Source organism: Callospermophilus lateralis, chromosome 2 (assembly GCF_048772815.1).
Source record: "Callospermophilus lateralis isolate mCalLat2 chromosome 2, mCalLat2.hap1, whole genome shotgun sequence".
Classification (NCBI taxonomy): domain Eukaryota; kingdom Metazoa; phylum Chordata; class Mammalia; order Rodentia; family Sciuridae; genus Callospermophilus; species Callospermophilus lateralis.
In genome coordinates, this window is record NC_135306.1 from 164,007,534 (window position 1) to 164,024,328 (window position 16,795).

At 32.7% G+C, this 16,795-nt stretch overlaps 1 protein-coding gene across 1 annotated transcript in view; it reads left to right on the forward strand.

Moving 5' to 3' along the window:
• Pde3b (phosphodiesterase 3B) overlaps positions 1-16,795 on the forward strand; it is a 182,360-nt gene that overhangs the window by 136,363 nt on the left and 29,202 nt on the right. Inside the window, exons 8-11 of the mRNA XM_076846918.2 lie at positions 5,584-5,723; positions 6,490-6,627; positions 7,563-7,674; positions 9,495-9,608. Of these exons, the coding sequence (XP_076703033.2) occupies positions 5,584-5,723; positions 6,490-6,627; positions 7,563-7,674; positions 9,495-9,608 (504 nt within the window). The remainder of the gene's footprint in view (positions 1-5,583; positions 5,724-6,489; positions 6,628-7,562; positions 7,675-9,494; positions 9,609-16,795) is intronic.

The window sequence follows — 16,795 nt, forward strand, 5'->3', positions numbered from 1 at the left end:
GTGGAAGGGGCAGTCTCCACTTTTAGCTTCCATGGCACCTGTCAGCGTGGGGGTTACAGAATGTTTTTTTTTTTTATTTTTACATTTTAAATATTGTTAAAATAAAACAGTCCTTCACAAATTCTTCTAACTCAACTCCTGCCCCCTGCCCGCTCCCCACCCCCAAAATATAAAACATAAAGCAAAAACAGAAGGGAATACTTCTCAATTCATTCTGAGACAGGTATTACCCTCACACCACAATCAAAGTCAAAAATAGAAAACTACAGATAAATATCTCTTATGCACATAGACACAAAATCTTTTTTTCCCCTTTGAAATAAGAGAAAATTAACTTTATTTATTCAGTTTGATCAAACAGGGGAGAAGCAGATAGATTGCCTTACTTGCCGATCCCATAGAAGCAGTTACAATTTATAGAAAAAAAAGCCAGGTAATATGTATATGTAGGTTTAGCTGGCCTGAAGAGGGGGCAAAGTGGGACAAAAGGTAGGAAATATATATATGCAGATTTAGTTAGCATGTGCTAGACATAACAGGGCAGGGGGCAATCTTCATTCTTAGCTTCTTTGGAGTCTTCCAGGTGAGGGTGAGCAGTCCTTTAGGCTTTACTTTCAGGAAGTTATTCGCCATTTTAGAGAAGCCCTAACTGAAATTTTAAATGTCACCAGTTTAGTTTATCTCCTCAGTCCTGAGTAAATTGGGGCTCCATGTCATCTGGCTAGCTATCCATTGCTGGATTGGAAGATACAAAAATTCTTAACAAAATACTAGCAAATTCAGCCATACAAAAGGTCACATTATGACCAAGTGCTATCCCGGGAATGTAAGGATGGCTGCACATTTAGAAATCAATCATTATAATACACCACAGTAATAGCATAAATGGAAAAACCTGTAGGAATAATCTCAATAGGCGTAGAAAAAACATTAAACAAAATCCAATACTTTTTTTTGGAAATAAAACGAACTGTTAATAGCTAGGAAGTTCCTAATCCTGATGAAGGGTATATTCACAACTAACATTATCTTTAATGGACTATAATTTTCCCTCTAAGATTAATAACAAGATGAGGATTTTTAGTCTCAGCACTTCTATTCAACATTGTACTTATGGTTGAGCCAAGAAAATGAGTAAGAAGAATAAAGCCATCCAGAATTTAAAAGAAGAAAATAAAAGTATCCCTATTCACAGATTATATGGTCCTTTGTGTAGAAAATACACTCCAAGCTACTAGAACCTATAAACAAGTTGAACAAAGTTACAAGACATGATTGATATACAAACATCAATTATATTGGGCTAGGGTTGTGGCTTCGTGTTAGAGTGCTCGCCTCGCACGTTTGAGACCCTGGGTTCGATCCTCAGCCTCATAAAAATAAATAAGTGAAATAAAAGTATTGTGTCCAACTATAACTAAAAAATAAAATGAATCAATTGTATTACCATAATCTAGAAATAAATCATTATGAATTGAAACTAAGAAAACATTTTCATTCATAATAGTATAAAAAAGAATAAAGTAGAATAAATTTAACAGAAATATTTATACACTGAAAATTATATCACTGCTGAGAAAAATTAAAGACTATATAGAAAAGTTGAAAGCTATTTTATAGTAATGGACTGAAAGAATATTATTAATATATAAATAAATAAATAAATAAATATATAAAATTTATGAATTTTATAAATTTATATGTTAAAAATATATAAATAAATATAAAATAAATAAATAAAATATATAAATATTATTAACATGACAGCATAACAGTTCTCCTAAATAGATCAGTAGTTGAGTGCAGTTTTTATCAAATTTCACCTGAAAGCAAATGAAGGAGAATACAAAAAGAAAAAGAAAGGGAGACAGACCTCAATGGATTAGTGATGTTTTATTAAGCAGCTGAGGGGCACAATTTCAAGAGGGAAAATGGCAACAGGCTACAAGAGGGTCTGAGTTTTTTATAGGGGTTAGCAGGGGCCAAGTTGGTCATTTACTTTTGGCAGGCTTATTTTTCGGGGGGCAGGAGGATTTTGGCAGAGAAGGGAGATTATTATGACAGGTCAGATTCCTGAGCTCCCTTTTTCACTGAGGGTTTTACAGTTCTCCAATTCTTTCACTAGCAGGTTTTTTTTTTGCGGGGGGGGGGGGGCACAGAAATTGAAAAGTTGGTGTAAACATATAGAAATACAAATGACCTCAGTATCAGTAATTAATTCAGAAGTTCTACAATAGTCAGAACAAATTTGAAAAAAAAAGCAAAAACAAAGTTGGAGGACTTGTACTATTTGATTTGAAAACTTATTGTAAAGCCACTAATTAAGACAATAGTTTTGGGGGGTTGGGGGTTGTGGTTCAGTGGTGGAGTGCTTGCCTGGCACATGTGAGGCACTGGGTTTATTCCTCAGCAGCACATAAAATACATTTTAAAAAAAAGGTTTTGATTAACATTTGTAAATGTACATATCCATGGGGTTCACTATTAAAAAAAAAAAGGTATTGTGTCCATCTACAACTAAAAACATTTTTTTTTAAAAGGCAGTATTGGCAGAAGGATGAGTCTATAGTTTAGTGGAATAGAATGTCCAAAAGAAAATTCTTGCATCTATGGCGAATTGGTTTTTGACAAAGAACCCCAAGATTCAAAATGTAATTCAAAAGGGAAAAAATAAATGATAAGTGTTTTCAACAAATGGTGCCAGGACAGTGGGATATCCACTTGCCAAAAAACAAACAAAAAACATGGACCCTTATCTCACTGCATGCACAAAAAGTAACTCAAAATAAATCATAGACTTAAGCATAAGGATTAAAACCACATAACTTCTAATCACAGTAGCCATGAGGTTTGTTGAGATTCCAGGGGTTTGGTAAATAAATATCCTCTCTTGATAGGAGAGTGATAAGAATGCATTTTAGAAAAGTGTATAGAATAAGAAAAATGATATGGATATCTTTGTAAAATAAATTTCTATACTTATCTCAGTTTTTTTTTACTAGTATTTGTGAGGTATGGTTGTTAGGAGTTATGATATTAAAAATAACATGTAATATACCTTAAATGCTAACAATTTTTACACGAATTGCTATTTTAGAATATCATAGTTACTGCCTTAACTTACCAAGAATACTTGAATATAATAGTCCCCCATCTGTACCTGACATGTAAGATCATACTGAATTCTAAATGCACTTCCCCCTCCACCAATACATGCATTCCTATGATAAGCTTTAACTTATAAATTAGGCAGAGTAAGGGATTAACAATAATTAATGAAAAGTAAAATAATTATTACAATTTACTGTAATTAAATTGGCAGCATCACCACTCTTCTGCTTTGGGATTTTTAAGTAAAATAGGAGTTACATGAGCATTAGGATCAATCTGATAACTGAGATGGATACTAAGTGACAAACAGGCAAGTAGCATATATACATTGCACAAAGTGATGATTCATGTGTTGGGCATGATGGTGCCAGATATCATCACTTTTCAGATGGGAATACAATTTTAAATTATTTATTATAGAATTTTTCATTTAATATTTTTGGACCACAGATGATAACAACTGGTAATTGAAACTGTAGATAAGGGAGGTGTTTTAGTTGGTTTTTTTTTTTTTTTGGTTGCTGACAAAAAGAATTTTAGAGGAGGAAAAATTTATTTGTGCTCATGGGTTCAAAGATCTCATTCCATAGACAGCTGGCTCTATTGCTCTGGGCCCAACGTAAGGCAACATTATGGTGAAAGAGTGTGGTGGAAGAAAGCAGCTACAGAAATGGCCACCAGGAAGCAGAGAGAGACTCAACTCACCAGGGACAAAATACAAACCCAAAGGCATGCCCCCAGTGACCTACCTTCCTCCATCATACCCTATCTGTCTATAGTTACTACTCAGTTAATCCCTCTCAGTGTATTTACTGTACTGATTGGGTTAAGGTTCTCATAACTCAATCATTTTTCCTCTAAACTTTCTTGCACTATCTCACACATGGGATTTTGGGGGACACCTCACATTTAAACCATAAGAGGGGGACTACTGTATTCTAGAATTCATTTCTTAAAAGATTTTGAGAGAAAGGGTAGGTACTGGGGAATAAAATTGGCCAATTTATGTCATGTGTATATATGAATATGTAACAATGAATCCCACTAATGTGTATAATTCTAATGTACCAATAATTTTTTTAAATAAATGTTTTTCACTTGGAAAAAATCATATTTTCCAAACAATAACACTTTCTGGTTATCAGTTACTGATTTTTTATATATATATATTTAGTAAGTTAGGTTTTAGATTTGATTAACACATATTGATCACCTTTTATGTGAGACATCTAATAAGATAGGCGTTATTACATTATACAGAGAAAAAACATTATTAAGCACAAAAATCAGTATTTGAGCCTAGTTCTTCTGAAATTCAACTTCAATGAATGGTCTTGTGAACTTTTTTTGACTTAAAAGAATAAAGACGAATAAAAATCTTAAGCCCTACATATTGAAAAATACACAAATTATGAGTTTATAGCTTGATGAATTTTTTAATATACTCTGCAATTAGTACTCTGATCAAGAAACTAAATATTACCATTGCCTTAAAATTCTCTTTATGCCTCCTTCCAGCCATGTCTCCTAAGATAATGATTTTCCTGACTTTTGATATTCACATGTGTCAGTTTTAATGTGTTTTTGAACTCTTCATAAAAATAATCACAAAATATATACCTATTTCCTGTTTTCCTTCACTGAACATTTTATTTTTAAGAACCAACAATATTGATAGAGTTGTAGTTCATTCCTATGTTGTAGTGTTCAAATTGTATGAATATTCCATAATTTATTTACATATTGGTGGCTTTGGGGAAAGTTTCCTGTTTAGGGTATTATAAATAGAATGAATGGGATCATATTTTAACATGTGAATGAATATCATTGTGGCTTCCCTTTACCATATGACTTAGAATACCATATGTTATTAATTACATAGGCAAAGGAATAACTCATAATTCATGATATTGTAGTTATGAACTTTAGAGTTTTTATATCTAGAACTCAGAGATGTTGGCATCGGGTTTTGCACTTTATACTGTGATCTGCATGTGTAGGTTGGGTTCCTCTGGGCTTGATTCACAAAATGATAGAGTTGCTCACTATACTGCCAACCTAGGAAGATCAAATATTGATCAAGTTCAACCCCAATGGCACAGGTTGGTGTTGCAGGTCAGTTAGTAGCTCCCTAACCTGGTCATTAGTAGAAACACTTTGGAAGCCTCCAGCAAGACAACTTAATAATGTGATTAAATAATTTAGACTAACTTACATTATAGTTTACCTTATTTGAATACTTTTAACCAATAACTGTTTCTCTTATAAAGCTGTACATTTAGGGAATTTTTTTTTTTCAGTACCAGAGATTGAACCCAGGGGTGCTTAAACACCAAGCAACATCCCCAGCCTTTTTCTATATTTTATTAGAGACAGGGCCTAATAAGGCGTTACTAAGGCTTAAGGCCTCACTAAGTTGCTAGGGAAAATTTTATTTCTATTTATTACTCTATGTTTTTTTTTTTTTGAAAGGCGAAGAAGATATCATTTTCTCAAAAGAAACATTCAACCTTATGGAAACTCAACAAGAAGAAGAATCAGAGAAGAGAGATTGCAGAAAATCATTTTTGGAAGGTGATAACCTCCAAACAGAAGAGGCACAGCAACCAAATGTAAAAGATAAACTTTCAATATGATTATGTTAAGGTGAAATATAATAGTAGTTAGTACTGGCTTCATAATTTTTACCAAGAACAAGATTTTTAATGTAATAGTGTTTTAAAATTTCTTACTGAGAAGTAACTATAACTGAAATAATGTTTGGATTATAAATAACACTTAGTTTTAAACCATCATGGAGCAGCAAACTGCGTTTATATTTAATGAACATATTTTACTTAGTTTTAATGTAGATACATTATTTTTATTCTGATATTTCTTCATTGTATATTTTAGAGTACACAATATGTGCATAGTCATTAAAAATGATGAAAATAAAGTATTTTATAATAATGTAATTTTTTTGTTCATAAAGTTCAAAATTTAAGTTTTAATAAAATAATCCCATTCATTTATTTGGGAAACTTATTCTAGTAATAAATTCCAGTACAATGAGATGAGTTTTTTTCTTCCCCTTTGATATTTGCAACTTCTAAAATTAAAATAGTGAACTTTATATTTGTTTAGTGATTTAGAAGTATGACATTTTTATTTATAAATGTGATGTATACATGAATCAGTCTTCTGATGTCCAAAGACATGTTTATGGTTGCATTCCATAAGAACATAAAATTTCAGATAAAAATACATTTGAGATAACCATTATAACAGATATTACTGTTTTTATATGTTCAGTTATAGGTGTTCTTATTAAATGTGGATTTAGCAATATTTATAAGAGGTAAAGTTTTTATTGATTTTTTACCCATATATGCACAGATCAAAGAGGAAACATCAGTGGACCTGATTTTAGTAGAAGACTATGATTCATTAATAGAAAAGATGAGCAACTGGAATTTTCAAATTTTTGAGCTTGTAGAAAAGATGGGGGAGAAATCAGGAAGAATTCTCAGTCAGGTTTGTTTTTCAAATCTCTACATTTTTAGTTTTTTCTCAAATGTTTATAAAAGAAAAATCTAATCATAGTATTGGTTTAGGTACTAGTTCAACAGTGACTTTGTTCATTAAATTATTTTTTCATAAAACCCAAATATATATTTTATAGTTATATGTTATATATATTATATATTCCATCTACATATACATGAATAATAGCTTATTTTACTACATTGATGAGATTTAATTTAGGCTGAAGAAGTAATAAAGATTTACTTTTTCTTGACTCTTGAGGTTGAAAAGAACGTAAAAAGTGACATTGTAGTTCTAACTAATGAACATAAGCTTCATTTTTTTTTTTTTTTTTTTTCCGACCTGCCTTCCCTGTATTTTACCCAAGGCCAGATGTTTCATTTGTTTCATTTCATGTTAGAACCTTGGAAAAATACTTGCATTTTACTACCCAGACTCAAGTTTCTACCTGATGGGTTCACATGACAGCATCAGATTTACTGTCCCACAGTATAATTCTTATGAATTCCTTTAATATCTTTCTTATGAAATACAAAAACATGAGGACAAATTATGTTGAGCACATGTAAGTTCATTTCACTGAATTCTTTAGGGACAAAAATGCAATTAATATTAATTTTTTTTTACTTTTTTCTTAACTTGGGACTATCAAGAATTCACAATGTTTTTCATTAAATTAGGAACATAAAGAGCAAAGAGAAGAATGGAAAAATTTAAAAATTGGGTTATGATATGTATAGTAAACTTTCTTTGGTTTTCATGAGCTGTAGGGTGATGTCTTCCTTTCTTATTTTTTTGGAAGTTTTTAATAAATTAAAGACAGTCACATTATTTATTTTCCTAAATGCAAATTACAAAAACATACTGATCTACAAATAGAAATTCTGGTATTTAAAGTGAACTTTATTTTAATTGACATTTAGGTTATGTATTCCTTATTTCAAGACACTGGCTTATTGGAAATATTTAAAATTCCTACTCAACAATTCATGAACTATTTTCGTGCATTAGAAAATGGCTATCGAGACATTCCTTGTAAGTATTTTCATGTAAGTTTAAATAATACTGTTTTGAAACTTTATTATCTTTATATTCAGATGAACCTATAAATATATTTTTGGAAAAATTTTAAATGGAGATTTAAAAAGAAAATCTGATCCTACCTAGATTTAACTGACAACTATTAAGATTTTGGTATAGGAGCTAGGGTTATGGCTCAGCTGTAGAGCGTTCGCCTCACACGTGCGATGCCCTGGGTTCAATCCTCAGCGCCACATAAAAATAAATAATTAAATAAATAAAGTTAAAAAAAATTTGGTATATATTTTCTAAGTTATTTTATTATATAAATTTAGTTTTTATAAAGTGAATCATAATATTGATGTCTATTTAAAATCTGCTTTTCCCTTGTGATATGTGTGTATCTGTTGATAATTATTTGTATGAGTACCTTATTTTTTAAAATGTTTGTTAATATTAAGAATTTTAGAAAATTCCTTCATTTTACAGTGTTCAAAGTTTATCCATAGAATTTATATTTTTAACTGTGTTTTGATCTATGGAATAATTTTTAATTTTTATTTGATTTTTATGTTTAAATATAATTTGAATTTCATATTAAGAAAAGGTGTGTTGAAACATTTTACAGTTTCTCTCCATAAGGATTCATTAATTAGGAAATTAGTTATCTACAGAGTGAATTTTTATTAAATTGTCATAACTCAGTGATATTTAATAATTTAAGGTGGATTATATATACTATATAAAGTATGCATTAAAAATAAAGTCAAAGTTTACAATGAATATAGGAATGCTCGAAGGTACTTAAGGAAAGCTGAATGGGAAGAAGGACATGGTAAAAAGTCTTCACTCTCAGCTCTGATTAGGATACACTGAGAAAACTCTCTCAACCTAATTTTTCTAAACCTCAGTTTACAAATTTATAATTGGAATAATAGCTGTGCCTATCCCATAGAGAGTGATAAAATAAGCAACAAAAAGGACATAGTAGAATTCAAGGCACATTGGAAATGTCATTAAAAGATGGTAATTACATTATTAATAATAAGACTCCTAGGGAATTAATACCATGTCCTGCCTGTGGCCTGGACACTTACTATTCTATCATCTGCTAATTTATATTGTAGATATTCATAAAATATTTATTGGATATCTGCTGTGACTATGGAATCATTAGATTCATGTAGATTATCTTATTTAATCTTTATTGGGGATGTTGTATTACAGATGAGAAGTAAAAAGTCAGAAGGATCTTAAAACTAGAGAGAGGTGCTGGATTTCAGTTCTAAAGTCCATCTGAATTCTAAACCCTATGCCCTATGTCACATTTCCTTTTCACATAGAGGAGTTGAGGAGTTTTATTATTATATAGTAGGTGTCAGACACTGTTCTGGATGCTTTCCCATGCCATTCATCATTTTATCCTTATAACAAACCTGAGAAAGAGATAATTCTTACTTTTTTTTAAGAGCATAAGTATCCAGAATTTGTAATTGTTCTGTGTACAGAAATCATTTTGAATATTGTGTCTCCATGATGTAGAAGCAACATGGTATGTTTAAAAGCCACACGACAGAAACTTTAAGAAAATTTTCTAGTATCTTTCAGTTATTGTTTACCCTGCCTTTCCTTTGATCCCTTTACTATGTTTTCATAGTATATGTGAAATTTTTAAAAAGGGAACTTTTTAAGACACCAAAATAACTTTAAAAATAGATAAAATAAAATTATGGGAAATTATAAGAATGTAAATGACTATAAAATTCTAATCCTTTTAAGTGACTTATGAGGCCTAACAGAATGATCATTTTTATAAAATATTTTTGTGGCTGTAGATCACAATCGTATACATGCCACGGATGTCCTACATGCAGTTTGGTATCTGACAACTCGGCCAATTCCTGGCTTACAGCAGATCCACAATGATCATGAAACAAGAAATGAAAAAGGTACTTTCTCCTGCAACTCTTCTTTTTTAAATTATTTAATTAGTAATAATAAATCAAACTGTCTCAATTCATAACCTCTGGTCTTTTAAATTTTTCATTAAGTAACCTTTGGTACATATGAAAGATTGTGTGACTTCTGGTGTATAATACTTAAACCTGCTACTCATCTGTAAAGCCTGATAAAGTTTCATTACTTCCTGATATAACATTTTACTCTTTGTTCCATCCTATTGCTTTTCCCATTCAACTAGCAAATATCTTGAATATTAGGGTAATTATTCCTTTGTTTTTATTTTTCAATTCCTGGTTTTGTTTTTGTTTCAGATATATGTGTATGCTTACAATATATAATAATACTGAATCAAAAGGAATATGTTTGAATCTCATGTAAACACTTAAGTGCTGAATTTAAAAACCTTTGTAAACATTCAGATTTGCTTCTAAAAAGTGAATGCTATTCTTCATCATAAGTATAATTATTTAAATAAGTAATATGTAACATCACGATTCTCTTATTTTGGCTTGCTAATGGCAAAATTATTATTATTAGAACAGAATTATTATGTATTATTAGGACTAAATTTGTTCAGATGACAATATTTGAGAAATAATACCACCATACTAATGGTATAACGTCATAAACTCAAGTCATTAAATTTGGGTAGTTGAGTTTAATGGATTTCTTTCATGTCACTGGTTCATTTTTGTCTTCCATCTGTAATCTCTTTGATGCCCTTCATTCCTCCTATCAATCCTGTGTTTCCATTGGAGATCATTTTTTTTAACTTTTTAGTTTGTTGATGCACTAATTTCATTATAGAAGAATATTTTCATATTTCAACATGTTTAGGTTGTCATTCCATCATCTTTTGATTTTGGTAGTTTCTGTTAATAATTATTTATTAATAATTATTAATAATAATAATAGCCTTAATTCTTACTGAGAAATGTAATATGTAAATGTAGCATGTTCATTTTCTCTTAGCTATTGAATTTTAGCATTTTTACTATGGTATACATAGGTGATTTTCTTTGTATTAATCATGCTTGGGGTTCAGTGAACTTTAGAATATGTTGATTGATTTTTTTTTTTATCGATTTCTATCAAAACTTCAAAATTTTTCCAGTCACTGCCTATTGCCTAATTACAAATCTACTTACACATTATTTTTATTTTTTCATTTTTAAATTTTAATTTGTTATATACAACAGCAGAATGCATTACAATTCATATTACACATATAGAGCAAATTTTTCATATATCTGGTTGTATACAAAGTAGTCACACCATTCGTGTCTTCATACATGTACTTAGGGTGATGATGTCAATCTCATTCCACCATCTTTCCTACCCCCATATCACCTCCTTCCCCTCCCTCTCCTTTTCCCCTTTGCCCAATCTAATGTTCATCTAATCCTCCCATGCTAACCCCGACCCCACTCATCCTTAAATCAGAGAATCAGCATCCTTAAATCAGAGAAAACATTCAGCATTTGTTTTTTTGGGATTGGCTGACTACATTTAGCATTATATTCTCCAACTCCATTCATTTACCTGCAAATGCCATGATTTTATTCTCTTTTAATGCTGAATAATATTCTGGTGTGTGTGTGTGTGTGTGTGTGTGTGTGTGTAATAATCTCCATTCATCTACTGAAGGGCATCTAGGTTGGTTCCACAGTTTAGCTATTGTGCTACTATAAGCATTGATGTGGCTCTGTCCCTCTAGTATGCTGTTTTTAAGTCTTTTGGGTATAGTCCAAGGAGAGGGATAGCTGGGTCAAATGGTGGTTCCATTCCCAGTTTTTCAAGAAATCTCCATGCTGCTTTCCATATTGGCTGCACCAATTTGCACTCCCACCAGCAATGTATGACTGTGCTTTTTCCCCTACATCCTTGCCAACACTTATTGTTGTCTGTATTCTTAATAGCTGCCATTCGGACTGGAGTGAGATGAAATCTTAGTTTTGATTTTCATTTCTCTGATTGCTACAGATGTTGAACATTTTTTCATATATTTGTTGATTGACTGTATATCTTCTTTTGAGAACTGTTCAGTTCCTTGGTCCATTTATTGAGTGGGTAATTTGTTTGTTGTTGTTGTTGTTGCTGCTTTTTAGTTCTTTATATATCCTAGAGATTATTGCTCTGACATGTGTGTGGTAAAAATTTGTTCCCAAAATGTAGGCTCTCTGTTCCCCTCCCTGATTGTTTCTTTTGCTGAGAAGAAGCTTTTTAGTTTGAATCCATCCCATATATTGATTCTTGATATTAATTTTTTACGCTATAGGAGTCTTGTTAAGGAAGTTGGGGCTTAATCTGACATGATGGAGATTTGGGCCTACTTTTTCTTCTAATAGACACAGTGTCTCTGGTTTAATTCCTAGGTTCTTGGTCCACTTTGAGTTTCGTGCTTAGTGAGAGATAGGGGTTTAATTTCATTTTATTGCATTTAGATTTCCAGTTTCCCCAGCACCATTTGTTGAAGAAGCTATCTTTTCTCCAATATATGGTTAGACTTTGAGTCCTCTGTTTTGTACCATTGCTCTACATGGTCTATTTTGGTGCCAATACCATGCTGTTTTTGTAGTATAGTTTAAGGTCTGGAATAGTGATGCCACCTGTTTCACTCTGCCTGCTAAAGATTGCTTTTACTATTCTGGGTCTCTTATTTTTCCAGATGAATTTCATGACTGCTTTTTCTATTTCTATAAATCCCTTTCAGAGGATTTGTCACTGATATACAGAAAGGCCTTTGATTTTATGCGTGTTGATTTTTATCCTGCTACTTTGCTGAATTCATTTACTAGTTCTAGAAGTTTTCTGGTGGAGCTTTTTGGGTCTTCTAGGAATAGAATCATATCATCAGCAAATAGTGCCAATTTGAGTTCTTCTTTTCCTATCTGTATCCCTTTAGTTTCTTTCATCTGTCTAATTGCTCTGGCCAGTGTTTCAAGAACTATGTTAAATAGAAGTGGTGAAGGAGGGCATCCCTGTCTTTTTCTAGTTTTTAGAGGGTTTTACTTTTTAGAGGGAGTGCTTTCAATTTTCCTCCATTTAGAATGATGTTGGCCAGGGGCTTGGCATCGATAGCTTTTACGATGTAAAGATATGTTCCTGTTATCCCTAATTTTTCTAGTGTTTTGAATATGAAGGGGGGCTGTATTTTGTTGATTGCTTTTTCTACATCTATTGAGATGATCATATGGTTCTTATCTTTAAGTCTATTGATGTGATGAATTACATTTATTGATTTCCATATGTTGAACCAGCCTTACATCCCTGGGATAAACCCCACTTCATAGTGGTGTACTATCATTTTGATATATTTTTGTTTTTAATTTGCCAGAATTTTATTGAGAAATTTTGCTTCTATGTTTGATAGATTATTGGCCTGAAGTTTTCTTTCTTTGTGTTGAACCTACTTTGCATCCCTGGGATGAATCCCACTTGATTGTGGTGCACTATCTTTTTGATATGTTTTTGTAATTAGATTTGCCAGAATTTTATTGAGAATTTTCACATCTATATTCATTAGAGGTGTTGGTTTAACTTTTTCTTTTTTGATGTGTCTTTGCCTGGTTTTGGAATCAGGGTGATATTGACATCATAGAACAAATTTGGAAAGGATCCCTCTTTTTCTATTTCCTGAAATAAATTGAAGAGTATTGGTATTAGTTGTTCTTTAAAGGTCTTGTAGAACTCAGCTGTGTATTCATCTGGTCCTGGGCTTTTCTTGGTTGGTAGGCTTCTGATGGCATCTTCTATTTATCACTTGAAATTGATCTGTTTAAGTTGTGTATACCATCCTGATTCAACTTGGGCTAATCGTATGACTCTAGAATTTTGTCAGTGTCTTCAATATTTTCTATTTTATTGGAGTACTAGTTTTAAGAATAATTTCTAATTATCTTCTGTATTTCTGTATTGTCTGTTGTGATATTTCCTTTTTCATCATGTATGTTAGTGATTTGAGTTTTCTCTCTCCTTCTCTTTGTTAGCATGGCTAAAGGTCTGTCAATTTTATTTATTTTTTCAAAGAACCAATTTTTGCTAGTTTTTTCAATTGTTTCTTTTGTTTCAATTTCATTGATTTCAGCTCTGATTTTAATTATTTCCTGTGTTCTCCTGCTTTAGGTGTTGGTTTGTTCTTCTTTTTCTAGGGCTCTGAGATGTAATGTTTAAGTCATTTATTTGTTGACTTTTTTTTTCTTTTAAGGAATGAACTCCATGTAATGAACTTTCCTCTTAGTACTGCCTCCATAGTGTCGCAGAGATTTTGATATGTTGTCTCTGTGTTCTCATTTACCTCTAAGAATTTTTAATCTCCTCCTTGATGTCTTGCAACCCATTGTTCATTCAGTAGCATATTATTTAGTCTCCATGTGTTGGATTAGCTTTTATTTTTTATATTATCATTGATTTTTAATTTCATTCCATTATGATCTGATAAAATGCAGGGTAGTATCTCTACCTTTTTATATTTGCTAAGAGTTGCTTTGTGGCATAATATATAGTCTATTTTAGAGAAGGATCCATGTGCTGCTGAAAAGAAAGTGTATTCGCTTGTTGAAGAATGGAATATTCTATATATGTCAGTTAAGTCTAAATCATTGATTGTATTATTGAGTTCTATATTATTTTGTTCAGCTTTTGTTTGGAAGATTTATCCAGTGGTGAAAGAGGTGTGTTTTAGTCACCCAGAATAATTGTGTTGTGGTTTATTTGTCTCTTGAACTTGAGAAGAATTTGTTTGATGAATGTAGATGCTCCATTGTTTGGGGCATATAAATTTATTATTGTTATGTCTTGTTGGTGTATGGTTCCCTTTAGCAGTATGAAATATCTGTCTTTATCCCTTTTGATTAACTTTGGCTTAAAGTCTACTTTGTTTGATATGAGGATGGAAACCCTGCTTGCTTCCACAGTCCATGTGAGTGGTATGATTTTTCCCAACCTTTCACCTTCAGTCTGTGGATTTCTTCCTATGAGATGAGTCTGTTGGAGGCAGCATATTGTTGAGTCTTTTTTTTTTTTTAATCCAATCTGCTACTCTATATCTTTTGATTGGGGAGTTTAGGTCATAACATTTAGGGTTATTATTGAGACATGATTTGTATTCCCAGTCATTTTTGTTTATTTTTGGTATTTTACTTAACTTGGTTTCTCCTTTTATTAGTTTTTCCTTTAGGGTAATGCCTCCCTTTGCTGATTTTCATTGTTGTTTTCAATTCCTCTTCATGGAACAGTTTCCTGAGGATGTTCTGTAATGCCGGCTTTCTAGTTGTAAATTCTTCCAACTTTTGTTTATTATGGAAGATTTTTATTTCATCATCAAATCTAAAGCTTAATTTTGCTGGGTATAAGATTCTTGGTTGGCATCCATTTTCTTTCAGAGGTTGGTATATGCTGTTCCCGAATCTCTTGGCTTTGAGGGTCTGGGTTGAAAAATCTGCTGAGATACGAATTGGTTTCCCCCTATATGTGATATGACTCCTCTCTCTTGCAGCATTTAAGATTCTATCCTTATTCTGTATGCTAGGCATTTTCATTATAATGTGCCTTGGTGTAGATCTGTTTTAATTTTGTACATTTGGTGTCCTGTAAGCCTTTTGTATTTGATTTTCCTATTTATTCTTCATGTTTAGGAAATTTTCTGACATTATCTTATTGAAGAGATTATGCATTCCTCTGTTTTGAAACTCAGTGTCTTCTTCTATCCCAATAACTCTTAGATTTGGTCTTTTGATGCTATCCCATAATTCTTGGATGTTTTGCTCATGGTTCCTTACCATCTTCACTGTGTGGTCAACTTTATTTTCCAGATTGTATACTTTGTCTTCATTATCTGTTGTTCTATCTTCCAAGTGATCTAGTCTGTTACTGATGCTTTCTATTGAGTTTTTTAATTTGATTTATTGTTTCCTTCATTTCAAGGATTTCTGATTTTTTTTTTTCAGAATCTCTCTTTCTTGAAGTAATCTTTTGCTACCTGTGTTTGCTCCTTTATCTCTTTGTTGATGTGATCAATGGATTTCTTTATTTGTTCCCTTATCTGTTTATTGGTGTCATCAATGGTTACCTGTATTTGCTCTCTTATCACTTTGTTGGAGTGATCAGTTTTTGCCTGTATTTGCTCATTTAGGCCATTCTTTAATTCACAGATCATTTTAATTATGAACTTTGTGAACTACTTCTCTGACATTTCATCAACTTCACCGTCCATGGGTTCTATTATTGTAGTATCCTGGTTTGTTTGGGGCACTTTCCTTCCATGTTTTTTCATGTTATCTATATGATTACCTTACTTGCAATGTGGATCTGAAGTATTAAAGTTTCTACCCTATAATCTCATAATATCTGTGCAGATTAATTGTATCTCACCTTGGTGTTGGGCTTCCAGACCCTGCCAGTGTCCTACGATGGATACTACTACAACTATAGGTGGTGGCACCAATAGTAGGAGGTAACTCGAGATAGCAGTGGAGGTGCCCAAAGATGGATGCAATGTCTTTCAGAGATGGGGCTGAAAGGTTGGGCCTTACACTGGCTTTGGGATGCCTGCTCCAAAATGAAGCTGCTTCTAAGCCCTGTCTGTTGTCCTAGGGTAAAGGCTACTGCATGGGGAAAGCTATATGGATGGCTGCAGTGTCTCAAGATGGAAATAGGTTAGACCTGGGCTCCCAGGTGGTGGTGGTGCAGATTGGACTCAGGTTTACCCTGAGCTGTGGCTCTTGTGCAGGTCAGCAAGGCGGCTTTAGTCCCGGCCTGAGCTCTGGTGGGGCTCTGCCAGTGGGCAGAGATGGTCCTGAGCAGAGATGGTCTTGGGCCGAGCCTGAGCTCCCACGGGTATGTGCTGGTGACGGGATAGACTTGGGCCTGCCCTGGGCTAGAACTCCCACGCAGGTCAGCAAGGTGGGTCTGGGCCAAGCCTGACTCCATTGGGTGACTGCCAGTGGGCAGAGGTGATCCTAGGCTGAGCCTGAGCTCCAGTAGGTGTCTGCCAGTGATGGGATCTACTTCCACATTTGTTACATGACACCTCACTTTTAGTTATCAAAATCTTTATTAGTTTTCTGTTGCTGCTATGTCAAGTTAGCACACATTTAGTGACTTAAAACACCATAGATTTCTTATCTTATAGTTCCAGATAAGTCTGAAATTGTCCTGATTGAGCTAAAATCCA